The 24,513-nt window shown below is 58.9% G+C and overlaps 3 protein-coding genes across 10 annotated transcripts in view; 1 reads left to right on the top strand and 2 right to left on the bottom strand.

Moving 5' to 3' along the window:
- Positions 1-5,306, top strand: ABHD12B (abhydrolase domain containing 12B). Of its 2 annotated transcripts, none has more exons than XR_002001888.2 (13): positions 1-127; positions 1,657-1,784; positions 2,186-2,288; positions 2,362-2,481; positions 2,773-2,803; positions 2,952-2,997; positions 3,087-3,216; positions 3,428-3,468; positions 3,688-3,778; positions 3,937-4,019; positions 4,494-4,572; positions 4,703-4,827; positions 5,170-5,302. XR_002001888.2 is itself a non-coding variant. In XM_015629711.3 (13 exons), exons 1-13 carry the CDS (start codon positions 39-41, stop codon positions 5,189-5,191), a joined length of 1,077 nt encoding a protein of 358 aa, XP_015485197.2. In that variant the 5' UTR covers positions 6-38; the 3' UTR covers positions 5,192-5,306. The 2 variants fall into 2 exon arrangements, 1 of the variants encoding a protein (XP_015485197.2); XM_015629711.3 differs by having other exon boundaries at positions 6-127; positions 3,699-3,778; positions 5,170-5,306.
- On the bottom strand, positions 5,125-18,316 carry PYGL (glycogen phosphorylase L). Its single transcript, XM_015632098.3, has 21 exons — positions 18,240-18,316; positions 17,182-17,434; positions 15,742-15,843; positions 14,401-14,479; positions 14,078-14,181; positions 13,422-13,553; positions 12,673-12,784; positions 12,514-12,596; positions 11,427-11,570; positions 11,198-11,290; positions 10,852-10,998; positions 10,105-10,268; positions 9,889-10,003; positions 9,133-9,234; positions 8,906-9,053; positions 8,753-8,811; positions 7,953-8,094; positions 7,614-7,821; positions 7,401-7,535; positions 6,170-6,236; positions 5,125-6,022 (listed from the first exon to the last, which is right to left on the bottom strand). Exons 2-21 carry the CDS (start codon positions 17,422-17,424, stop codon positions 5,834-5,836), a joined length of 2,568 nt encoding a protein of 855 aa, XP_015487584.1. The 5' UTR covers positions 17,425-17,434; positions 18,240-18,316; the 3' UTR covers positions 5,125-5,833.
- Positions 18,317-19,726: 1,410 nt separating this feature from the next.
- The window catches only part of TRIM9 (tripartite motif containing 9), a 56,222-nt gene continuing 51,435 nt past the window's right edge, over positions 19,727-24,513 (bottom strand). For all 7 annotated transcript variants that reach the window (XM_015631818.1, XM_019007103.1, XM_015631820.1 and 4 more), the window contains 2 exons: positions 23,411-23,573; positions 19,727-21,286 (listed from right to left, as the gene is read on the bottom strand). In XM_015631818.1, the coding sequence (XP_015487304.1) occupies positions 21,224-21,286; positions 23,411-23,573 (226 nt within the window). In that variant the 3' untranslated portion in view covers positions 19,727-21,223. The remainder of the gene's footprint in view (positions 21,287-23,410; positions 23,574-24,513) is intronic.

Raw genomic sequence — 24,513 nt, 5'->3', positions numbered from 1 at the left:
CGTGGGCGTGGTCTGTCGGCGCTGTCGGGCGCGCAGCGATGCGGCGTCGCGGCGGGGACGGCGACAGCGGCGACAGCGGCGACATTGGGAGGGCGGAGGGCAGGTCCGGCGCGGCCCGGCAGGGACGGTGAGTACCCGCCACTATGGGGACACCGCCGTGGGGACATCGCCGTGGGGACACCGCCGTGGGGACGCCGCCGTGGGGACATCGCGTGTCCCCGTCCCCGAGCCGTGTCCCCTGTCGCGTCTCTCATGCGCTGTCGCCACTCCGTGGCCTGCTCACCCTGCTGGCGCCGTGCCCCCGTGTCTGTCCCCGCTGCCATGGCCGTGCCACCCTGTCACTGGCACCGGCCCATGCTGTGCCCGTGTCCCCGGATCGTCTTGCCATAAGGGTGACTCCACACCGTGGCCGTGTCCCCGTGTCACCCCGCCAGCACCGTGACCCCGTGCAGTGGCCGCGTCCCCGTGTCACCCTGCATGGCCACGATCCTATCCTGAGGCTGTGTCCCCCCTGGCCCTGCTGCTGTCACCGTCCTGTCACCGTGCTGTCACCGTGCTGTCACCGTGCTGTCACCGTGCTGTCACCCTGCTGTCACCCTGCTGTCACCCTGCTGTCACCCTGCTGTCCCTTTTGGCCACGGTGGCAGCTGCCAGAGGTGGCCTGGGTGGGTTTGTCGCCCCGCTGGGGACAGCTCGGTGCTCAGGTGTTTGCCAAGGGCCGGGCTGAGCCGCACTCGAGCGCTGGGTGCGGACCAAGAGCAGCACCTGACAATTCCCTGCAGCCTCTCCAGGCCATTCCTGGCCCGGTCCGTGGCTGCCCGTGCTCAGCCCCGTGTCCTGGGGGATCGGTGGGGTTTGGGGAGCTGCCCGTGCCTCCAGCCCAGCTCCTGCCATCCCACACCATCCCGGGAAGGGTTCGTGTTCCCTGGGGACCGTCATGGCCTGGGATTGTGCAATCCTTCCTTAGGGTCTTCCAGCATTCCCAGGGCAGGGAATGGAGCGGGTTCCTTCTGACCCTGCTCGTGTGCCTGGCTCCCATCACAAACCTCTGCCCTAAAACCTCCATGCCCAGACCGGTTTCCCCATCACCATCAGCCCACTGGGGATGTCAATGCTGGGAAAACTGCAGGTCTTGGCTTCCCTTTCCCACCGGGCGGGCTGGGGCCGTGTCTCTGCCGCAGGGAGCGGCTGGATGTGTCCCCCAGCCCTTCAGAGCAGGGCGCTGTTGGAGCTGGTGCTGCTGGCACTGGGGGGACATCACCCCCAAACCCCTTTCCCACCTCCCTCCTTGTCCCTGGAGTATTGCAGAAGCTCTTTCTGCCAGGCTCGGGGATTCGGGGTGTTGTCACCGAGTATCGGTTGCTCCTTATTGCCGGTTTGACTTGCAGCTCCCGGCCCTGGCACGTTCCCTGCCCTTCCTGCCTCCCGGCGCCCCGTGGGAGGGCGTGGGGGACCAAATCAGCGCCTCTGTCACCGCCTGTCACCCCAAAAGCCAAGCGCAACACCGCTGTGGGGATCCACTTCCCACTGCCAGAGAGATTGGGGTCAAGCCTTTGCAGGAAAAAGCTGTGTCCAAGCCTCACGGCTGGGATTGGGGAGCCGGCACCCCAAATCCCTTGGGATGGGAGGGGATGTGTAACACGCTCCTCTTTGCAGGGCTCAGCACTCCTGGCTCCCAGGGCTGCGCACCCTCCTCCTGGCCCCGCTGCTCACCTACACCTCCTTGCCCTTCCTCATCCGCCTCTTCCCCAGCGTGCTCACCAAATTTGTCTACCTGAACTTCCGTGAGTATCCCGGGGCTGTCCCATCCAGGAGAAACCCGCAGGGATCCAGAGCTGGCTGCTGCAAACCCCCCAAAACACGGGTGGGACCCATACCAGGGCTTATCCCGCTCCTGCTGTGCCGTGGGCTGCCAGAGGAGGCACGGGGGGATCTTTCCCCGTGTTTTGCAAGCTCTGAAAAAGCCGTGGTGCTGCCGACCCTGTTTACTGCCTGCAGTCACAACACGCCCAGGCACGCTCAGCAGCAGCGGGGCTGGAAATTAGGGTGGGATGAGATGGCAAAAGGCTGAGCTCGCCTGCCTTGATTAATTTCAAACGAATAACACGCTAATTTAGTTAGAAAGAACTGTATAAACTCAGCTGGATAGGAGGATTCTGGATGATGGCTGTGATTTCTCCATCAGTGGCCTTCCCCTTCTTCGTGGACTTTCGGCGGCCGGAGGTGCTGGTGACCAACACCATCAACCTGCAGCTCAGCACAGAGCCGGGTGTCACAGTCGGTGTCTGGTGAGCAGGGTGTCCTCAGCAGGGACAGCAGGGTCCTGGGGAGCCCCCCGGGGTAACCCCACTGTCCCCCCAGGCACACGGTGCCGGGCAGCAGAGGGGCCGAGGCGCGGGGCAAGGACCAGCGCTGGTACGAGGAGGCTCTTGCTGATGCTCACCCCGTGATCATCTACCTGCACGGCAATGGGGGCACCAGGTGAGTTCCTGACATCCAGCACCGGGCCAGGGTGGCTGCTCTGAGGGGAGAAGCAGCAAACCCCATGCAGCAGCCAGCACTGCTGTGGGGGGCTGTTGTTGTTGTCTCTGACCCCAGCAGTGAAGGAAAATCCCAATAAAACAAAGGGAAGAGTTAAAATCTGTCCATCCCACAGCAGCATCCAGCTCTTCCCTCCTGGGATTAGGTCACCCTGGTTCCTCAGCTGCACTGGTGATGGAGGGGAGGGTCCCTTGGGGTCTCCCCGAGCTCTAATCCCATTTTCCCCATCAGGGCTGCGAGTCACCGTGTCCAGTTCTTGAAGGTAAGTGGTGGCCTGTGGGGACACTGGGGCCAGCGAGGCTCCTGCTGGCTCTGGGGACCCCAGAGAGGCCCTGTGCAGAGTGAGGGGCCGTGCTGGGGGTCCTGGGGTGCGTCCCCCACCAGGACATAACGCGGTGCTGCTCTGACAGACGATGGGGGCTGCTGACTTTCACATCCTGGCTCTCGACTACAGAGGTAAATTGTCCCCCTGCCTCTTGCTGGGTGATCCCCCTCTTGGGGCCTGTCCCCACCAGGGTTGTGACACTGAGCTGTGTCCCCCACAGGCTATGGGGACTCCACTGGACACCCCTCAGAGAGTGGCTTCACCACGGATGTCCTGGCGCTCTATGACTGGGCGAAAGCGCGGAGTGGGAACAGCAGCATCCTCTTCTGGGGACATTCCCTGGGGACAGGGTTGGTGCAGGGGGCGGGATGGGGGCACACCAGAGCCCACCCTGTGCCCTGTGACACTGCAGCCAGGCTGGGGCCACCTGGGGATGGACCAAGGGCTGGCAGCAGCTCCTTGGTAGAGGCCCCTGCAAAGCCAAACTCGGCCAATGAGGGGAATCTGAGGGTGCATCCCTCACTTGGCTGCTTCCCCTCACTGGCACCTCTCCCGTCACAGGATTGCCACCAACGCAGCGAGGAAACTGCAGGAGGAGCGAGGTAAGGGCCAGCATGGATGGCTTGTCCCCATGGTGTCACCCCGAGGCTCTGCCCTGCCCTGGCCTGAGTTTGGGGCTGCAGAGGAGATGAGGAGCCCTCCCTACCCTTCCTCCCTGCTGGAATGGGGACATCTTGGCCCCACTGCTGCCTGGGAGGGGAGTGTGACAGCAGCCTGGCAGGGGGGACAGCCCCTCAAAGCCATGCCCACTGCCACCTCAGTCTGCCCTCAGGGGTCCAGGTTGATGCCGTGGTGCTGGAGTCTCCCTACACCAACATCCGAGACGCAGCTGCCAACATCCCCATCACCAAGGTGAGTCTGGGGGCTCTGCCTGGGGGTCCCCCAGCAGTCACAGGAGGGGGCTCGGCCTCTGGGGTCCCCCAGCAGTGTCAGCCCCGGCTTCCTGGGTCTCCCCCCTCGCAGTGGAACCCAAGGCGTGGTTTAGCACCCCCAAACTCTCTCCCTGCCAGATCTACCGGCAGTTCCCGGGTTTCGAGTCCCTCATCCTGGACTCCCTGGCTCGGGCAGGAATGTTCTTCCGCAGTGATGAGAAGTGAGTTCCTGCTGGGAAGGGGCACAGCAGAGCCCAGGGGCTGTGGGAATGATGCCAGGACCACCTGGCTGAGGAGAGGTGTCAGTCACCCCATAGAAATCCCTTCACTCCTGTGTTTACCCAGCTTACTCATACTTCCAAAGTGGCTTTTTATTTGCGTAATGTCAGGTATTACTTTGATTATTGAGCAAAGTCCATAAACCACCATCGTTTTTTGGGTGCTCCTGTTCCTTGTAGCACACAGAGCCTGCCCAAAATCTGATTTATGGGTGCTTTAAACCCATAAATCTGACCCTATAACTGGGGGTTAAGGTGATTGGGGTGCTTGGTGCTGCCATGCCAGGGCAAGCAGCATGGGCACCACCCAGGTGGGCATGAGGGGCACTGCTGGGGGGGTCAGGGCGCTGTGGGAATTTCACCAGGGGTTGGGGAGGCTCTGGGGAGAGTCCTCAGGGCTGTTCTTGCTGCCTGCAGTGTGAAGGTGCTGGGCTGCCCCCTCCTCATCCTGCACGCAGAAGATGACGGAGTCCTGCCTCCAAAGCTGGGACGCAAGGTGGGCACCACCAGCCGGGCTTTGAGCCTGGCTTTGGAGGGCTGAAGTGGCCAGAGAGGGAATGGCCACGCTCCAGGAGGGGTTTGGGGTCCCCTGCTCATGCAGTAACCGCTCTCCCACCCCATGGCAGCTCTATGAGACAGCACACAAAGCCTACAAGGACAAATCCAAGGTGAAGTTCATTACCTTTCCCGAAAAGCTGGGCTTGGGCCACGACTACATCTCCTTCAACCCAGAGCTGCCTTCCCTGGTGAGGTAAGTGCTGCTCCACAAAAATGGGGGGCACTGGGTGAGCCACGTGCTCCCCTTCCACTGCTGCAAGCTCAGAGCTCAGAGCTGCCTGGCTCTTGCTCCTTCCCTTCCCCACGGTGTTCGCTGGCATCACTTTCTAAACTTCAGTCGCCCCCCAGTGCCCTGAGCCTGTCCTCACCTGGGTGGCTTGGGGAGGTGGCTTTGGGGCCACCAGCTCCTCCTTGCCCTGGCTGCAGAGATGCTCCAAGCCCAGCTCAGCCCCGCATGCAGGGATCACAAATCAGGCTCTGACGCAGCACAGGAGGGTGAGTGGCACAGCCAAAGATTTATTACATCTTGTTGCAGAGACTTCTTAAACATGAAGTGATGCCAGTTGCTGCCTGCACTGATCCCATGCTCCCTCAAATCCACTCCAGGACACCCCCTATGGCACTGAACTTACTGCTGTAAGTAATAAAAACTACTAAGAAACTTTTAAGTCACCCTCTGCCTCCAGGGATGGAGCATCTCGAGGATTACTCGAGGGATGGAGACACTGATGTGGTCTGGGCCACCAGAGCCATGACTGGGAGCATCCCACAGGACACTGGTGGGGATACACGGGCCTGGCACCCCCCTATCCTGCTTCAGCAGCAGCTGTGAGGGCCCAGACAGCTGTGTCCAGCTGTGTCCAGCTGTGCTGCCCACCCCACCCCTGGCCAGCCCTCTTCCTGCGTGAGCACTGGTGGAAGCAAGCCCAGCCCTAATTTCCAGCTTCAGCAAACAGCCCCCTTGGGACTCCAATGGCACTTCTTTATTTTTAGCACCTAATGCAAGCAACAGGGCCACGTGGTTTCGCTTTCCACACAGACACTTAGGTTATAAAAACCCCCCTCTCCCTCTCCTGCCCACCCCTAGGGAAAGCCAGCAGCAGCAGCAGCAGCAGCAGCGACACAGAGACTCAGACAGCAGAGAATTTTACAGCGCACGTGCTCGCGTCCCCTGGCTCCGGCCGGCGCCGCCCCGGCCCCTACGCCGCGGTGCCGTTGGGGGTCTTGTCCTGCCCCGCGTCCCTGGGCTCGTTGGGTGGGGGGATCTTCAGGTCCGAGGGCTCCACGTGCCAGATGTCCCGGGCGTACTCCTTGATGGTGCGGTCGCTGGAGAACTTGCCGGCCGCCGCGATGTTCCTGATGACCATCTTGGTCCAGGCCTTGGAGTTCTGCAAGGAGAGGGGTGGGATTGGCCCCAAGGCTGGATCTCAGCCCCTGCAGCACCACAGGAGCCCATCTGTGGGCACGGCCCTTCTCCAGGATGGGATGCTGTGTGCCAAGGCAGCTCCCTGCCCTGTCCCCGGGCTGGCACTCACCAGGTACAGCTCGCTGACCTTCTCCTGGCACTTGACGTAAGCCTCGTAGTCTGCGAAGACTTTAAACCTGTAGCAGCCAAGAAAGGAGGAGTCAGGAGCAGGAGAAATAGGAATGCAGGCTGCCTGATCCGAGGCGTTGTTACACCCCTGACCCTTAAATCCTGGTTAAACTTCAGGTTCCTTTACCCTGGTAAAGGTTCCTTTACCCTTTGGTGCAAAGGAGAAATCCTATTCTCAAGAGGTGAAAAACCACACAAAAGTTTACTTGCAAAAATAGAGCAAATTAAGGAAATTCTGGCAAAAGGAGTAAATACAACATAGAACTCAATGTAAAACCACTTATCACAGCATTATTTAGCATTAATTTAGTGTTAAGCATTTACTTAAAATTTATTTAGCATTTGCTTAGCCCATGTGAAACATTTAAAACCTTAAGATGTTATGTTACCCATAAAGCTCCATGAAAGGACTAAGAGAAGGAGAGAGAAAGATGGAAAAGGCACAGAAAAAACACACAGCTACCAACTCCTGGGTTCCAGCGTGAGTGAGGTAAAAACCCCGAAGATCTCAGGGCAGGAAAACGGCCATGAAACCCTCAGGCCCTTTTATAGCCGTAGCCCTTCATAGGCCCGCCCCTAGACAGGACTTCTGGTGCCTCGACCAATCAGAGGCTGGATAATACTGCCCCCCGCGTGATTGATTGGCAGATCGACCAATCAGAGGCTCGGTTAACACACACCCCTCCCCCCGCCCCCCGCACACCGAGGGGCCGTGATTGACAGCTCTGCCAGGCTGAGGGGTCTGGGCAGTGCCTCAGCAGAAAGCCAGGCCTGACCCCAACCCCACACACACAGAGGGTCCCAAGAACCCCCAAAATGGCTCGAGATATCGATCTAATCCCATCTCTGACATCTCCAACACAAAGCCTTCAGTCACATTTCCCCTCCCCAAACCTTGCTTGTAAAGATCTCTGGATGCCCCAGGGGTGAAATGCAGGGAACGCATTTCTCTGATCCCCACACCCATGGCTGACCAGTGCCCTGGCCAGGAAAGCCCTCGAGATGCCTCAAATCATCTGGAAGGGCTGCACACCCAAAGGCATTAAGTGACAATGGCCATCCGTGGAGAGTCCGTGCCTGAGGAACATCACCCATGAGCAGCGTGGTCCCAGCCCCTGCTGTGGCCATGGGAGACACCCAGCCCAGGGGATGGGTGTACCCTTGTACCTCACCTGTCATGGTGGAAGAGCATGTTGACCACATCGTTGAAGAGGTTGGGGTCTTTTGGGGAGAAGAAGCCACTTTTAATCTGGTCAACAGCCTGTTTCAGCTCGGGGAGCCGGTCGTAGTAGACCTGGGCGTTGTACCTGGAGGGAGGGAGGCTGTGAAATGGTGCTGCCCTCAGGTACCCGAGGTGACAGCCCTGTGGCACCCCCAGCCCTCACCCTTTCCTGTCCAGCTCCGTGACATCCTCCACCCTCATGCCAAAGATGAACAGGTTTTCCTCTCCAGCCTCCTCAGCCATCTCCACGTTGGCTCCATCCATGGTGCCGATGGTCAGAGCCCCATTCAGCATGAACTTCATGTTGCCCGTCCCTGAGGCCTCGGTCCCCGCTGTGGAGATCTGCTCTGACAGGTCGGTCGCAGGGATCACTGCCAACAAAACACACGGACACGAGAGGCTCGAGGTGGCCAGCTTTGGGTTTGTTTCCTGCTGAAGGACCTGGTGGGAGCCACAGGGTGGAGGGACAGCCCCTCCCCACAGCGTGTCCCACTCAAGGTACCTTTCTCTGCCAGGGACACCCTGTAGTTCTCCAGGAAGATGACCTTCAGCTTGCTGCCCACCATGGGGTCGTTGTTCACCACCTGAGCCACGGCGTTAATGAGCTTGATGATCATTTTAGCCATGTGGTATCCAGGGGCAGCCTGGGAGAAAAGCCACAGGTGAGCCAGGAGGGCTGGTGCCAGGGGCAGGTGAGGCACACCCAGCTCCCACATGTCCAGGGAACAACCTGTTCATCCCTGCTCCCATCTCCTAATCCAACACATGTTACACCACAACATTTTCAGGGGCTTCCATGACCACAGACAGCAGACGGTTGTCCAAGCCCTGCTAAAATTTGCTTGGGTTGAAGTAGCAGTGCTACTGCAGTGCTTCTGGGACAACTTCATGGACTTAACACCATGGAATCTTGGAATTAAGTTGGAAAAGCCCTCTGAGATCATCAAATCCAGCTGTTCCCCTCACACCACCAAGGTCACCACCGACCCATGTCCCCAAGTAAGTGCCACATCCACACGTCTTAAGTTCCTTCCAGGGATGAGGACTCCACCACTGCCCTGGGCAGCTGTTCCAATCCCTGACCACCCTTTTGATCAAGAAATTTTTTGTAATATCCCATCTAAACCTCCCTTGGCACAGCTTGAGGCCATTTCCTCTGTCATGTCCCTTGTTCCAACCCCTGCCAGCTGCACCTTCCTGTCAGGGAGTTGTAGAGACATGGCCCCATGGGACATCTGCACCCACATCCCCCAGGACACTCCCAAGGACTTCCTCCTTCCTAAAACTCCTGACCCAACCTACCTTGCCTCCAATGATCACTGTCCTCGGCACAAAGAGCTTTGCAGGATCCCTCCTGATTCCTGGAGAAAGCAGCAGTGTTGGTGTGGGACAGGGGGCACAGGGGTGCTGGTGCAGCCCCAGGGCACCCTGTCCCCTCGGGGCGTGGTGGCTTACGGTTGTACATGGTGATGATGTGCAGGCAGTTCATCAGCTGCCGCTTGTACTCGTGGATCCTCTTCACGTGCACGTCGAACATGGAGGAAGGGTTGATCTTCACCTTGTACTCCTTCTCCAGGTACAGCGCGAACTTCACCTTGTTCTCCTGGGCCAGGGCAGGGACCACGTCAGCCCCCAGGCAACATCCACCCCCTCTCTCTGCTCCCCCTGCCCACGCCCCTCACCTGCTTCACTTTGGCCACCTCCCGGATGAAGAGGTCGTCGTCCACAAACTCGTGCAGCTTGGTCAGCTGGCTCAGGTCCCGCACGTAGTCTTCCCCGATTTTCTGCAACAGGAGCAAGGGCACATGCTGCTGGTGGGATGGTTTGGGATAGAAAAGATCTTGAACATCATCCAGTTCCCACCCCCTGCCTTGGGCAGGGACACCTCCCACTATCCCAGGGTGCTCCAAGCCCTGTCCAAGCTGTCCTAAATCACTTCAAGGGATCCAGGGGGAGCCACAGCTTCTCTGGGCACCCTGTGCCAGGGCCTCAGCACCCTCACAGGGAAGAATTCCTTCCCAATATCCCATCTCAGCCTGTCCTCTGTCAGTTTACATCAATTCCTCCTCCTCCTTGTCCCCAGTCCCTCTCCAGTTCTCCTGGAGCCCCTTTAGGCCATGGAAGGGGTGCTAAAGTCTCCCCTGGGGCCTTCTCTTCCGCAGGCTGAACGCTCCTGGCCTGGTAGAGCCAGGAGCATCTCCGTGGCCTCCTTTGGACTTGCTCCAGCAGCTCCACATCTTTCTGATGCTGGAGACCCCAGGGCTGAAGGCAGCTCTACAGGTGAGGTTTCACCTGAGCGGAGCAGAGGCGCAAAATCCCCTCCCTTGACCCTCAACTCCCCAACCATGCAGAAGATGTAAATGGTTGAGGTTCTCATGGCAGCCTGGGCTCAGCAGGGAAGGGGCGGTGGCCGTGGCCCGCTCCCCCCATGCCGGTACCTCTGCGATGAGCTCTGCCAGCCCCGGGTTGCAGAGCAGGAGCCAGCGCCGCGGGGTGATCCCGTTGGTCTTGTTCTGGAACTTCTCCGGCTCCAGCTCTGCAAAGTCCTCGAATCTGCGAGGGTGAGGATGGCACAGCTCCAGCCTTGCCCACCTGGCACCACCACCCCTCTCCAAGCGAGGGTGACCCACCACCACCTCCCTCCCCTCGCTCACACTTGAGTCTTGACGATCTCGGAGTGGATCTTGGCCACGCCGTTGACGGCGTGGGAGCCCACGATGCAGAGATGGGCCATGTTGATCCTCTTGGTGTCCCCCTCCTCGATCAGGGACATCCTCCGCAGCCGGTCCACGTCGTTAGGGAACAGGGACGCGATGTGCTGCCGGTGGAGCCAGAGAGGTGGTGAGAGGTGGTGGCACTGAGGGATGTCCCACCCCGTGGCTTACGAGGAGGGGCCATGGTGATGTCCCCAGTGTTTGACACCAGCCAGAGCGGTGGCTTTTACTCTGTTGTGGTGGTGTTAACTCCCTCCAAAGGGTGTCCTTTCCCAGCACAGATGTCTCTGGATAGAAGGACCCCCCCCGAGCTGCCACACAGAGAGGTTTGGGGACACACACTTGGCCAGTGAGGCCATTTTAGCAAAAGCCTCGTGCTGCCAGAGCAGGAGGTCAAACCACCATCTCCTCTGCACTCCCAACATCATCTTTCCCAGGATGAATTCAGCATTTAGGAAGCAAAGAAATTCCAGCTCTTAAGTCTCTGAAGCAACAGGTGAAGCCTTTCACCAGTCACTAACTGGAGGATTGCAATGTGCTGGTGGGAAAGGGCTTTCCTACACATCAGCTTCCCAAAACGGCAGCTGGAATCCCCCAGCCACACACCCAACATCATCAGTTTGTGCATGCCCCTCATGCTGACAGTCCATCCCTGTCCCCTCTCCGCAGTAGGATCCAGGCACTCACATCCAGGTGTCTCTGGTTGATCTCATAGATGATCTGCAGGTGCCTGGGGAGCAGCTTCTCCACCAGGTCCACGGGCCAGCGCTCCAGGGCCTCGGGAAGCACCGTGTGGTTGGTGTAGGCGAAGGTCCTTTTGGTGATGTCCCAGGCCTGGCAGGGAAGAGCCAGCGCTCAGTCACACCTCAAGTGCCAGAACCCACCCGTGGTCCTCCCCCCATGCCCAGCAGCACAGCTCCTCCCAGTCCACACCAGTTAAACCCAGCCTGACTGCTCCACGTCATTCCCAGCAGCCACAAAACTGGCTCCTCCACCAAGGGCAGCTGGAGAAGACCGATGGGGGTGTCCCTACCTTATCCCACGGCAGCTTCTCGATGTCCACGAAAATCCTCATCAGCTCAGGGATGGCCATGGCGGGGTGCGTGTCGTTCAGCTGGATGGCAACCTGGGAGAGCAGGGTGGCACCGTGGGGACACAGCAGGGACACTGGGAACCCCAGAGAGGGCCCACAAACATCTGCACCATCTGGGAGCTGTTGAAAGAAGCTCCAAGAGGGAGGTCAGAGCAGCCCTGGCTCGTACCTGGTCCGGGAAGGAATCAAACACGGTCCGGACGCTGTCTGTGCTCCCGAATTTGGACGCTTTGAAGCGGCGGATGATGTCCTGGAGGGTGGCAGCCACCACAAAGTACTCCTGCTTCAGCCTCAGCTCCTTTCCTTCGAAGAACTGTGGGCAGAGGAGCAGGGAAGTGCAGGATTCCCGCTGGATTCACTGCATTTCCTGGGGGAAGGTGTTCCCAGAGCGTGTCCCCGCCATGCTTCCCATGAAGAGCATCAGCTGTAATCCCAAACTCTTCTTGCTTCCCAGATTCCAGCACAAGGGTTTGGGATGTGCTGGTAGAAACAGGTTAAATCCCAGCTGAACATTGCCAAAAGCTGTTCTCTGTGGTTTGAACTTGCAAGGAAAGGTACCAGGAAGGGAAGCCATAGGAGGTACTTCCAAGATAAGGATTTAACCACTCTTCATGCAGCAAAAAAAAGCATCAACCTGATGGTCTGCAAAGGAAAAGCTGCAGGAGACAACCTCACTGCTGGAGCTGCAGTGCCCCCAGCTCTCCTCACCAGCTGGGAAGGCTGGAGGAGGATTAAATGGGGAAAACACCATCAGGACCTGCCCTAAACAGGCTGCAGTGCAAGGAGAGCTTCCCTTTTCATTTTTCCTGCTCCACAGCTTGGTTTGTGGATGGGGAAGGATTGTGTGTCCCACCACACCTCTGTGCCAGCTTGGCAAGAACTCCCAGAGCAAGAGGGCTCAGAACTCCCAGTGCAAAGGGCAATCTGGGGCACAACCTCTGGTCCTGGGGTTGCAGAGGGTCACCAGGATAACACCAGCAGCGTTCAGCAGTTTGCCTTCATGTTCTATTCTGAGACTCAAGGAACGTTTCTGCAGCAGGGCCTGCTCATCCCCCCTCACTCCAGGCAAAGCCCAGGGGAACACACTCATCCTGGTGAGAGGCAGCAACCCTCATCCAAGCACTGCAGGCAGCTTGAAACACAACTAAAAACATCTCTGCAGCATCCTGGAGTGAGGGGCTGCTCCCCTTCCCCATCCATCTGGGCACCCTTTACCAATCCCTAAAACAGGGACTCCCTAAAACGCCGCCACTCACGTTGTCGTTGGGGTAGAGCACCCGGGAGATGTTCTCAGCTAGGTTCCTGTCCAGCACGGCCTGGATGTAGTCCCCTACGTTGACTGGGGAGGAGCAGAGGGATAAAAGGTGGGTGTGGGGCCCCCTCAGGTGTCCCCACCCCGCCCAGCTCCCACTTACAGTCGCGCAGGTTGAAGTCGTTGGGAGCGCGGGCCGACCACAGGCGCATGGTGTTGACGGTGTTGTTCATGTAGCCGGGCACGGGGGTGTCGTAGGGCAGTGCCAGCACCACCTGTGACATCCCCAGGAAAGCAGGGATTGGGCTGGGACCCCCCCATGCTCCCCCTGGAGCCCTCCCATCCCGTCCTGCTCAGCGCTGAGCTCAGGGGGCTGCAGGGGTGGGGGTGTTCTTGGTACCCCTGCATGGGGATGCCCCTCTGGCTCTGCCTGCTGGTGTTCACCAGGAGTGCCCAGGGCACAGAGAGGGGCTTGTAAAGGTCAGGAGCAGCTTAATTTAGGTTTAATTTAGAGCTGCATATAGCAAACAGACCTGCTGGAGCTGCTTTTGGTGTTTTGTAGAATCCCAGAATGGTTTGGGTTGAGAGGGACCTTAAAGTCCATCTTGTTCCAACCCCCTGCCATGGGCAGGGACACTTCCCACTAGACCACATTCCTCCAAGCTCCATCCAACCTGGCCTTGGACACTTCCAGTGATGGAGAACTTGGCTGCACATGTGGAGCAGCCAAATCTGCCCTCACCCCTGTGCCCATCTCCTCCCCAGTTTGCCCCACCACTGCCTTCTCCATCCCAGCCCAACCTTCCTGCCAGGGATTCTGCAGGACTCATCCCTGGGGTGCAGCCAGCCAGGGAGAGCCCCCCAAATGACAGGACAAGGCATGGAAGGGACACTGCTGTGCCCAGCCCTTACCTGGGTGTCGATCCACTTGGCACCAGAGGCAGAGTGCTCCACCCGGCCGTAGAAGTGCACGGGCAGCATGTACTCAGGCCTGGCCTTCTCCCAGGGATTGCCGTGCCGGAGCCAGTCATCAGCTTCCTCCACCTGCCAGAGGGAGCCAGAGCAGTGCCAGGGTCACCCAGCCCTGGGCACCTGCAGGGTGGCTGGGGCAGGATGGCTGGGAAAGGCTCCAGCTGCTGATGGCAGAGGGGAGGATGCTCTGTCTGCTCTAAAGCTGGATTTTGAGCCTGGAGGCACCACCCTGAACTCTGGCTTCTGTGGGGATGGGGACAAATACAGAGGTTTCTCTTAGCAGGATGTTAATGTTGCATTTCCAAACCAGCCTCTTCCACCCCTGCTCCATCCTCACCTGCTCCAGGCAGCCATGGAGCAGCTCTTGGGGTGAGCAGGCCATGCTGAGGATGGAGACAAGGGATGGATGCAGTGAGCTTGCACTGGTTTAAGAAATTAAATTTGTTCACAAAAATATCTGCTAGATTTTAAATACCACAGCAGCAGCAGCCTCCTGTGAGCTGAGGGGAAGTGTCTGTACACCCCAGAGTGAGGGGGAGGAGGTGAAGGTGGGGTTCCAGCTGTGCCAGGGGAGGGCCACACATCTCCATCCATACCTGCCACCCATCCCGGATCTTCTGGTTGAAGATGCCGTACTCGTAGCGGATGCCGTAGCCGTAGGCTGCCAGCCCCAGCGTGGCCATGGAGTCCAGGAAGCAGGCTGCCCAGGAGAGAGGAGAGCAGTGAGCTGGGCTTTCCTTGGAGCCCTGGGAGAGGGATCCTTCTCCCTGGGACAGCCACAGGGACAGGAGCCAAGGCCAGCAGCCACTCAATGCCTCGCTCGGTGCTGGAAAGGCCGGAGCAATAACCCCCCCCAGGGTTCCCATAGTGGGAATAAAGCCCTCAGGGATGTCCCCACCACCCAGGGGGGCTCACTCACCTGCCAGCCTGCCCAGACCCCCGTTGCCCAGCCCAGCATCCTCCTCGATTTCCTCCAGCTCTTCCATGTCCAGCCCGAGCTACAGATGGGAAGAAGGAGAGAGGCTGGAGACTGAGTGCCCAGCCCCACGGAGGGGAGGCATTGTTGGCACACAATCCCCTGCAGGTGGGCTCCAGGAGGGCTGGAAAGGCACCCAATTCTACAAGACCCATCTCAGCAGGTGGGACACTGTGATTTGAACCCACAGCAGCTGCTCTCCCCCTCAGCTGCGTCTCTGTGCCATGGCAGGAGACATCTCCCATGTTTAAAGTCACTCTACCAAGGGACATTCACACCCCTGACCTCGCCATGGGCAAGATCTGGGGGTGGGGGGCACCAAACTATAACCAGGGTGCTGCCCTTGGGGTTCCAGACACTTCCAAGGGCTCTGAGAGCTCCCTCTCTCCATGGCTGCAGTCCTGCAGGGACAGGCACCAGGTTCCTGTTCCCCCAGCACCCCCATCCCCCGAGGCAGCCACCCAGGTGGAATTCCAGGTGGAATATTCCCTATTCCCTGGGGGAAGGCACCTGGCTGCCACCTTCCTGCTCCCCCAGCATCCCAATCCCCTGGGGACAGGATCCAAGGATCCAAGTGTGTTCCTGCTCCCTCAGCACCTCCATCCCCTGGAACAGGCACCCAGGCACCCTTCCTCCCACCTGCAGGCATCACCCTTCAGGGTGAGAAAGCATCTACACCCCTTTTCCAGGGAAATTTAAATTTTCCTGCCCTGGATGCTGTAGGAGGAAGTGGTTTTGCCTATGTAAAACTCCTTGGGGAGCTCAGGTGGAGACCTTTGGTCCATTCCCCGCCCTGATGTCCCCTGGTCACAGCAAGTGGGGATAAAAAATTCAACCCCTCTAAAAATAAATTCCTCTCCTGTGAAAGCTGTTCCTGCTCTTGTGCAACCACCCAGGCCACATCTGATGATGCTGAACACGAGAGGTGACAGGGTGGGGACAAAAGGAGCCACCCAGAACCCTTTGATAACCCCAGTGCCAGCACCCAGCTGGGCTTAATTCAAGGTTTTGTTCCTCCCTGCCACTGCTCATGGATATGAACAGCCTCATCCACAGAACCACGAGTTTCCTTCCAGGACACAGGATCCTGCTGCATTCCCCAGAACCCAGCACAGGCAGCTCCAGGCCTTCCTGGAGCAGTCTTTATTCCCCAAAATCCTTCCCTGTGGCTCAGAGAGCAGTTTGCAGCCAATGTAGCAAAGCACTGACATTCCCAGGAGCTGGAAAACCTGGAAAACGTGGATCCCTCCCAGTGCAGGTCCTCACCCCTCGTGGGATGCTCACCTGGTAGACGGCCTCATCACAGGCGTTCTGCAGCCCCAGGTTAATCATCGTGTTCTGCAGTGTCCTCCCCATGTAGAATTCCAGGGAGAGGTAATAAATCCTCTGGAAGAGAGAGAAAACCACCCTGTGGTCACTTTTCCCAGGGCTGGAGGAGGATTCCCTCTGCTCCACAAGCTGCTGTTGGGTGATATCTCAAAAACAAACAGGGAAAAACCCCCAGCTCTGAACAGAGCAAGGTGCTTTGCACCAGGAATTTCAGGGCCTTCCTTGGGAAGAGGCTGGGTTTTTTTTGGACAAGCCCCAGGGTTGGGGTCACCCCACACACATCGGTGGCAGCACTAAATTAAAATTTAAATAAGAATCGTTCTCTCCTGTCACTCCAAAGGAAAAGCGAGCGAGCTGCGGGGCCGGGCGGTGGCAGAGGGGACATGGGACATGTGCTGTCCCCCTGCAGCAGGGGACACTCCCGCTGACACCGCTCCGGCCTTGTGTAAGCCGAGCCCCGGCGTCAGCACCGGCAGGTTTTAAGGAAGGATTTAGGCTTGGGGAAGTCGCTGACTCGACAGGTTTCCCCAGGATCTGCCCGGGGTCGGGCCGGGAATGGAGGTGGGATAGAATCCCGGAGCGCTAAAATGGTTTGGAGTTGGGAGGAACCGCAAAGATCGTCTCGTCCCAAGGCTCCTGCCACCGGCGGGATGTGCTGGGCAGGATGTGGGATCCTCATACTGGGATTTACTGGTTTGACTCCAGGCAGGCAGCACCGAGCTCGCCTTGGCTGCACTGGAGAACCCAAAACCTGCAAGAGGCTCCTGAGCCCTGCACAACACGGGGCAGCGCTGAGCTATCGCGGCTGGCACGGTCCCAGCGAGGTGTCGCCAGGGAGGAAATTGATGCCGACAGGGACATCCAGGTGTCAGGAGGGGGATTAGGGCTTAATCCCCCCGCGGCAGAGCCCGCAGCAAACCAGCGGGACGAGCGGCAACTCCTGCACAAACCGGATCTCTCACGCTTGGCATCACTTGTGTTAAACAAGACCTGTTTGCGGTTGGCTTCGGGTGCCTTTAAGCCTTTCCAATAATTCCCCCGGGAAGGCTTTGGAGTTGGTTTTGGTAGACAGCACCCACGCCGGCGCCGCGGGACAACAAACGGCGTTCCCATGCCCTGCACCCCGCTGCCGGCCAAGCCGCGCTCTGTTTGTTTTGCAGAGCAAAGGACAGTGGCCTCGCTCGGTAAAGTCCAGTCCCTCCTCTCGGAAAAGTTACCGGAACAGCCCTAAATCCAGGAAAAACCCCGCCAACCCCTCTCTTCCAGCGCGGAGGGCGGATTCACATCCACGGGGTTCCCATGGTGCCCACCCCAGCCACAACCCGGGGGGGGGTGGGGGGTCCTCAGCACCCCGCCCTGCACCGAGGGGCTCCCCCCATCTCCCAGCGCTCCCACCTTGGGATCCTTCTCGTAGTAGTACTGCTGGGTGCGGATCCAGCGCCCCACCAGGTGGTCCCGCACGGTGTGGGCCAGGGCGAAGTAGTAATCGCGTGGGGTGGCCACATTGCGGTCCTTGACCAGGGTGAAGTGCAGGTGCCGGTTGAAGCCTCGCTTCAGCTCGGCCACGCTCTCCGCGCCCACGATGCCGCGGATGCTGATCTGCTTCCGCCGCTCCTGGTCCGACAGCGGCCGCGACATCGCGGCGGGGCTGCGGGGACACGGGGAGGGGGGACACGGACACACGGGCTGGGCTCCGGAGCCGCGTTCCGCCTCCGCCCCGCGCTGGCACCGCCCCGGGAGGGGACGGGATGGGGACGGGGATGGGCCCCGCAAAGGGCCGCCCACGCGTGAGGGGGGACAAAGGGGGGACCCCGAGGATGGACAGAGGGGGGGCAAAGGGGGACCCCGAGGATGGATAGAGGGGGAGAAAAGGGGGGAATCCCGAGGATGCACGGAGGAAAGTGCAAGGGGGGACTGCAGGAAGGTGGCCGGGGGTATCCCAGGGACCGCCCCTTGGTTGGGTCTCGGAGGGGTGTGCAAAGGGGGGACCCCGCCACTCACCGAGGAGCGTGCGAAGGGAGGGGGACCCCGCCTATGGACAGGGGGGTGTGCGAAAGACAGGGAGGACTCGCAGGGGCACAGAGGGGTCTGCAAGGGAGAGGGGGGATCCCGGGGGTCTCAGAGGGATGTGCGAGGGGGGTGTCCCGGGCAGGTGCGGAGCCGGAGCCCCCCGGGCGCACCCGCAGCGGGCGGAGCGGAGCGGGCACGGCCGCCCAGCGCTTACCCAGGCAGCGACCGCCCCACGAGTGGCCCCGCCCGCTCCAGCCTCTCCTGGAGCACGTACGAGGAAGGTGTTTCCCACCGGGCCCGGAGGGAAGACCGGGAAAGTGTCGTGATGTGTCCCCCCGTGTCACCGTCTGTGCTGGTGTTACGGTCCCCTCCCCGCCCGATTGCCCCCCGCCCTCCCCCGCAGCATTTCCCGGCCCCCTCCCTTCTCCCCCCGGTTCTCTCACTGTTCTCTGCCTGCCCGCGGTCCCTCTGGGAATGCCGTGGGATTTGTGCCCAGCTCCCTCCCGCACCGAGGCTGCTCGCAGTGCCCTGCCCTGCCCCCGCTTCCTCCCAAGGGCAAAAATACCCGATATGAGCTTCCAACGCAACATTTTCTCCTCCCCCTCCTCCTTATCCTCCTCCTCTTCCTCCAGCCGTGGCCCCGCAGGTTTTCCAGCCTGGGTTTTCCCTGTCTTGGGCTCATCCCCAGCAAAGCAGGGAAACGGGATTCTGCCCCCCTGCCCCGCTCAGGTGGGACTTCACCTGCAGTGCCCCGAGGTCCAGCACCAGGAGGATGTGGAGCTGCTGGAGTGAGTCCCTGGAGATGCTCCAAGGGCTGGAGCCCCTCTGCTCTGGAGCCAAGGCTGGGAGCGTTCGCCTTGGCAGAGAGAAGGCTCCAGGGAGACCTTAGAGCCCTGTCCAGGGTCTAAAGGGCCTCCAGGAGAGCTGGAGAGGGACTTGGGACTAAGATCTGGAGTGACAGGATGGGGAAATGGCTTCCCAGTGCCAGAGGGCAGGGTTAGATTAGATTAGATCCATGCACAGGCTTCCACCCAGAGTAACAAAATCACAGAATCATGGAATGGTTTGGGTTGGAAAGGAGCTTAAATCCCATCCAGTTCCATCCCCTGCCATGGGCAGGGACACCTTCCACTATCCCAGGCTGCTCCAAGCCCTGTCCAACCTGGCCTGGAACACTTCCAGGAATGGGGCAGCTACAGGGCAACCTGTGCCAATGCCTCACCACCCTCACAGGGAGGAATTTCTTCCCAATACCACATCTAAATATCCCCTCTGTCAGTGGAAAACCATTCCCCCTTGTCCCACTGCCACAGATGCTCTGGCCCTGGGCTGTTCCCTGTGCTGTACATGACTTACAGGCTGGTTTTACATGCTGCAGGGAAGATGCAGTTTCCTGTATCTCCGGAGTTCTGGGCACATTCCCACTCTGGAAGGAACAAGCATCCTTGATTCATTAGCATTTTCTTCTTTAGCCCTGGACTGGAGCCCGTGATGAGCTCAGAGGCTGCACATTGAAAACCTCTCCTGAGTCAGTGGGAAAACAGAGCAGGCACTGATATCCCAATCCTTCTCACGGCCCTGGGAGAACTGTCCATGCTGTTCCCTTGGAAATCCCCCTCCACTGACCCCTCAGCATTTTGCCTCTATTTCATCTCCCTGGGGAGGTGGTGCTCTGTATCCACTCCTGGTCATTCCTCCCTCCTTCCAGGGATCCAGGGGCAGCCACAGCTTCTCTGGGCACCCTGTGCCAGGGTCTTCCCACCCTCACAGGGAAGAATTCCTTCTTCAGGTGGCTTCCACAGCCCCTCCCTCCCATTGACCGAGTTCTGTCCGTTCTCTGCTGCTGTCTCTGGACAAGGACAGTGAGGGATGTGCACCAAGGGGGGGATGAGGTGGGAAGTGAAGCACAGAGACGCTCAGGAAGCTCTGCCCTTCTCTCGTAAAAGTCCTTTATTAGAACGGCAAACGTGACACTCGTGGTCAGTACAGCGGCTGTGTGCAGCTACCATCGCGCAACACGGGGAGGGGAACGACGTCTTACAATCACTGGGACTCTAAGAAGCACCATGAACACCCTAAAGAACGGGGGATGACGGCTGAGAGAGGAGCCCCGGGTGAGCCGGCCACGGGGGCTCCTCAGGAACACCAAGGAGCTGCCCGGCGTTGTCCCGCAACGCGGCTCTCCGGCAGCTGGGAGCGACTCCTTGGTGGGAGTCAACGAGAGATAGCACCCATCCAATAAATTAGGAAAACTTAACGCTAGAGCAACGAGGGAATGAACGGGACTGTCCTGGAGGAGGGAACGCTAGGAGGGAATGGGTTATTTACACTTGTTTTTCTGCTGGGCCGGCGCTCCCGTCGTGTCCCAGGCGGAGCGGGGAATGAGTGCCCGGCCCGGCTCCGCGGGGACATGAGCGTGCAGGCGCTCTCGGCTCGGCCACGGGGCTGGCACCGTTCCTCTCCCGCCTCTGAATTACCAGAAAGTCAAGCAGGGGATGGAGGCCGGCGGGAAGCGCCGGGCGCGTATTCCTGAGTGCGTGGCGGGGCTGTGGTCCAGCTCTCCTTCCTCCCCATCCCATCCCCACCCCCGGGCTCTGTGTCAGACCCTCACTGCAGAACCAATTCTCCGGTGATTGGAAGGACACTATCAGTTGAATTTAAGGCTAGGCTTTATATGGCAACTATAAAAAAATAAACGCTAATCTCCGAAGAGCCGGGCGAGGCTCCGCGGTCTATGGCTGTGGCGCGTGTGCTGGCACCGAGGCGTGGGGGGGTCCCCGGAGAGCCCCCCGTGGGCATTGGGCACCCCACCAAGGGCCTGCCAGCACCTGGGGACAGGACAGGCCACCCCCTGCCCCGCAGAGACGCCCCAGGGGTGGGCAGGACAGAGAGGGGTGTTTTGGTAAGGACATGGAGACTGACTGGTAATCCAGGACCCACCTCTACACGTGACCGAGGGTGCTCTGCAAGAAAGGCCACAGGGGAAAGAAAGAATCCTGCAAAGTAACCGGGCTGGCGCGGGCAGAAGCGTTCCCGTGGTGGGGTCCCTCCGGCTGGCCCCACGGGAGGGGAAAGCGAGACGGAACTGCCCCCTCCCCCCCAAAAAACCCCAACTCAAATCAGGAAAACCAAACCTAAAAGCGGACACAGGAGAACAGCTCAGGCTACCTAGGTACTTCATCAGCCAAAGAGAGCTAAAGAGCGAAGCGCACACACACGGGACAGCGCGGAGACCGGAGAGCGGAGGCGGCCGAAAGCCAGGATCTTCCTTCCCGAATTGCGTCCCCATCTCCGGCCAGAGGCCGAGCAGGGACCTGGTGGCCGAGCAGGGACCTGGCAGCTGGGCAGGGACACCTCGTCCTGCAGGAGGGAACGGGCTGGCTCCTCTCATCATGCCGAGAAGAGGCAGCCGGCTCCGGGAGCATCCTCAGGGCATGGCCGAGCGCGAAGCGTAGAACTCGGGCACGGGCAGCCCGGTGTGCAGCGTCACCTGCAAGGACAGACACGGCTCTCAGCTGGGTCCCAGCGTGCCTGCTGGGACAGCTCGTGGCATGGCAGCTGGCACATCGTCCCCAGAGAGGGCAGGAGCAGCACAGGGGACAGGCAGGACGTGACCAGAGCTGTGGCAGTGGCTCCATCTGGCTTGCTCCTCACTTTTCTGTGCTGCTGGAGCGAACTGGGACCGCTGGTACCGAGCCCAAAATATTCCCAGCTGGCTGTGTACAAATCTGGCTGCCAGAGAGGAGGGGCACAGCAGGAGCTGGGTGTTTGTGCAGGTGAGATGGACAGGAGGGGATTGGGGGGCCTGAAGGACAGTGAAGACATTACAGAAGAACCTGGAGAAGCCCCTGAGCTGAGTGGGGACGGGGACAGAGAGGGGACAGGGACAGTGGAGGGGATGTGGCTGATTGCTGGTGGGAGGAAGGAGCTTTGTGGTGGGGAACTGAGCAGCATCAGGATGTTGGGACAGGGCCATGCTCGCACAGGCACTGGTGAAATTCAATTCCCTCCACAAATGCTTTAATCTGGGAGGAAAGCACAATTCCTCCTTTTATTGCAGCAGCAGCATTTCCCCCTTCAGATAAAGATTTAAAGAAAACTGTCTAAAATACAGTGATTTCCCTCCTAATTAGAGTTGTTTTCAATTAGGCATATACCTCTGAAGAAGCATAATAAATGGCTTGGCTTAATTAGCAGCCTTTTATCAGCATCCCACGGGATTTCTGTGTTGTCAGGGGATTTAGGCTCTGCCTTGCCCAGGGAACTCACAAAGCCAAGGGGCTCCAGAAATCCCTTATGGCTGTGGAGAGGACTGAGGTAGGAATTAACCCCAGCACACAGCAGGATGTTTTTACCACACCAAATTAATACAGCACCTCTAAACCCGGCATAGACAACATGGGCTTCGTTAGTGTTTCCTAATTAAACATTCCTCAGCTCTTCTCCAAGCCAGGCAGACTCCCCTGCCAGTGAGACCCTTGGGATGGGACACTTTGGCAAGGATGCTCCCAAAGTTTGGGATGGTCCCAACACACCTCAGTCCCAGTGCTGCTGGAAAATTGTCACTGCCTTGGTGACAGTGAAGTAAGCCCTGGATCCTGATGGACACAGCAGAGCATGTCCTAATCCATGGATCCCTAATTTTGGTGCCTCTGCCCTAGCACAGAGGTGATCATAAAATCCTAGAATGGTTTGGAAGGGACCTCAGAGACCATCTCATTCCACCCCTGCCATAGCAGGGACACCTCCCACTATCCCAGGTTGTTCCAAGCCCTGTCCAACCTGGCCTTGGACACTTCCAGGGATCCAGGGGCAGCCACAGCTGCTCTGGGCACCCTGTGCCAGGGCATCCCCACCCTCCCAGCCAGGAATTCCTTCCCAATATCCCATTCCCCCTTATCCTTTCGCTCCAGGCTCTGTTCCAAAGTCCCTCTCCAGGTCTGACACCCACTGTAGAAGACCCTGCCAAAATCCTTGACACCCCAAGATGATCCATTAGGTGCAACGTGTCCCTGGATGTGCCTGGGCACTTGTGCAGGGCTGGAGGTGCAGGCAGTGGTGGGAGGGATGTGCCAAAGCCAGGCTGTGGAGGATTCCCTGGCACAGAGGACAGCAGGGATGTGGTCAGTGAGAAGAGAAATGAAAGATGGAAATACCGGATTGGCTCAGGGTGTCACCGCTTGGGGATGTTCAGGAGAGCTTGGGAGAGAGGGAGAGAAGAAGAGGGGTTTGAAATGTCCCAGAGGAAAACAGGCTTTGGAAAGTGCTCTTCTCCCTGATGATGCTCCCATCCAGGACCTGGGAGAGCTGTAGGAGCCAGTGAAGCTCTTGTGAGGGAGCATCACAAAACAGAGTTATCAAACCCCATCCCAGGGAGGGCTCCAGCAGCCCTGAGGGAGGAACCTGGAGCGAGGAGCTCCCTCCAGGGAGGCCTGTCCTGATTCTGGACACTCACAGGTGGTTTAGGGTGCAAGTTTAGTTCCTTCCAAGCCACCCTTGGTGCACAAGAACCCTCCTGCTCCTGAGCAGCAGCTCCTGCAGTGACAGCAAGGTCACCCCTTCCCACTGCTGGGAATGTCACACCCTGCTCCAGAGAGCCCGACCAAACCCGTACCTGCACGTTCCTGTTGAGGCTGACGGCGGGGAAGAAGAGGCCCTCCAGGTTCTCAAAGGCCACAGGTCCTTGCTGGTCCTCGTTGATGGAGAAGGTCAGAGTCCTCCTGGTCAAATCCAGCAGCACTCCCACCGTGGCGCCTTTCGTGATCCCGCCCTCGGTTCTGCGGGAGGAGAGAGCAGTGCCTCAGTGTCCCCCGTGCTCCTGGCTCAGGCCATCAACGCAAGGACTGATGCTGGTGAACACCACAGCTCAGCCAGGAGCCAGGCCATGACCTGCTGCCATCCCAGCCATGCTCCTCATTCCCTGGGAACCTCCTCCTCCTCCCTCCCGTGGAGCTGCTCTCCTCTTTGCCAGGATGTCCCCAAGGGAAAAGCCACCCTGAGAGCAGCCACAGCCACACAACCACGAGGGAAAGCACGTGGAACTGTGGAGCAAAGCCACACCACCCACACCAAAACCCGCTGGTCCACCAGGGAACAGCCCTTGGGTCTGCAGGAAGGTGACTCCAGGCTCTCCCCAAGAGAAGTCCCCAGTCCCAGGTGGAACACGAGCTGTAGCTGTGGCACAGGGATCGAGGTAAACGCTGCTGCAGGACTTGGCTGGTACTGGGAAGGGGCTGCCAACAGAGTCAGCATGGAAAGAGTGGTGGCAAGCAGGGAAGGAATGCTGGAACAAGGCAGCACCAAGCAGGCAGAGCCTGATCCCCACTCAGGGAAGGGCACATCCTCCAACAGAGGAGACTGAGATTGACGTCACCCTCCCTGTGGACACTTGCAGGTGCCACTGCCAAAGCCACAGGCTCTTCCTTTGTTGGAGTCTGAGACACAGAGTGTGTGCCCTTGGCTCTGAGATCCAGGAGAACACTGAATTTCATACAACATGAAATTTATGTGTGTGTTTTCATGGTGATACATGAAAACAACTGTTAAAGTTAGATAGAAAAGCTAAAAGTGTGAGTGTGTGAATTAGAGAGTTTCTTAAGTCACTGGGTGAAAAAGTTAAAGTTTAGAGTTTAAACTTGTTTAGAGAGCAGAAGACAAGATGGAAGATTTAGGGTGTTGTTTCTTTTCCTTCTTTCTTCTTAATTTTCATTTTCTGGA

Source organism: Parus major, chromosome 5, assembly GCF_001522545.3.
Source record: "Parus major isolate Abel chromosome 5, Parus_major1.1, whole genome shotgun sequence".
Classification (NCBI taxonomy): Eukaryota; Metazoa; Chordata; class Aves; order Passeriformes; family Paridae; genus Parus; species Parus major.
The sequence above is the reverse complement of the archived record's forward strand: the minus strand, read 5'-3'. Positions and strand labels throughout refer to the sequence as shown.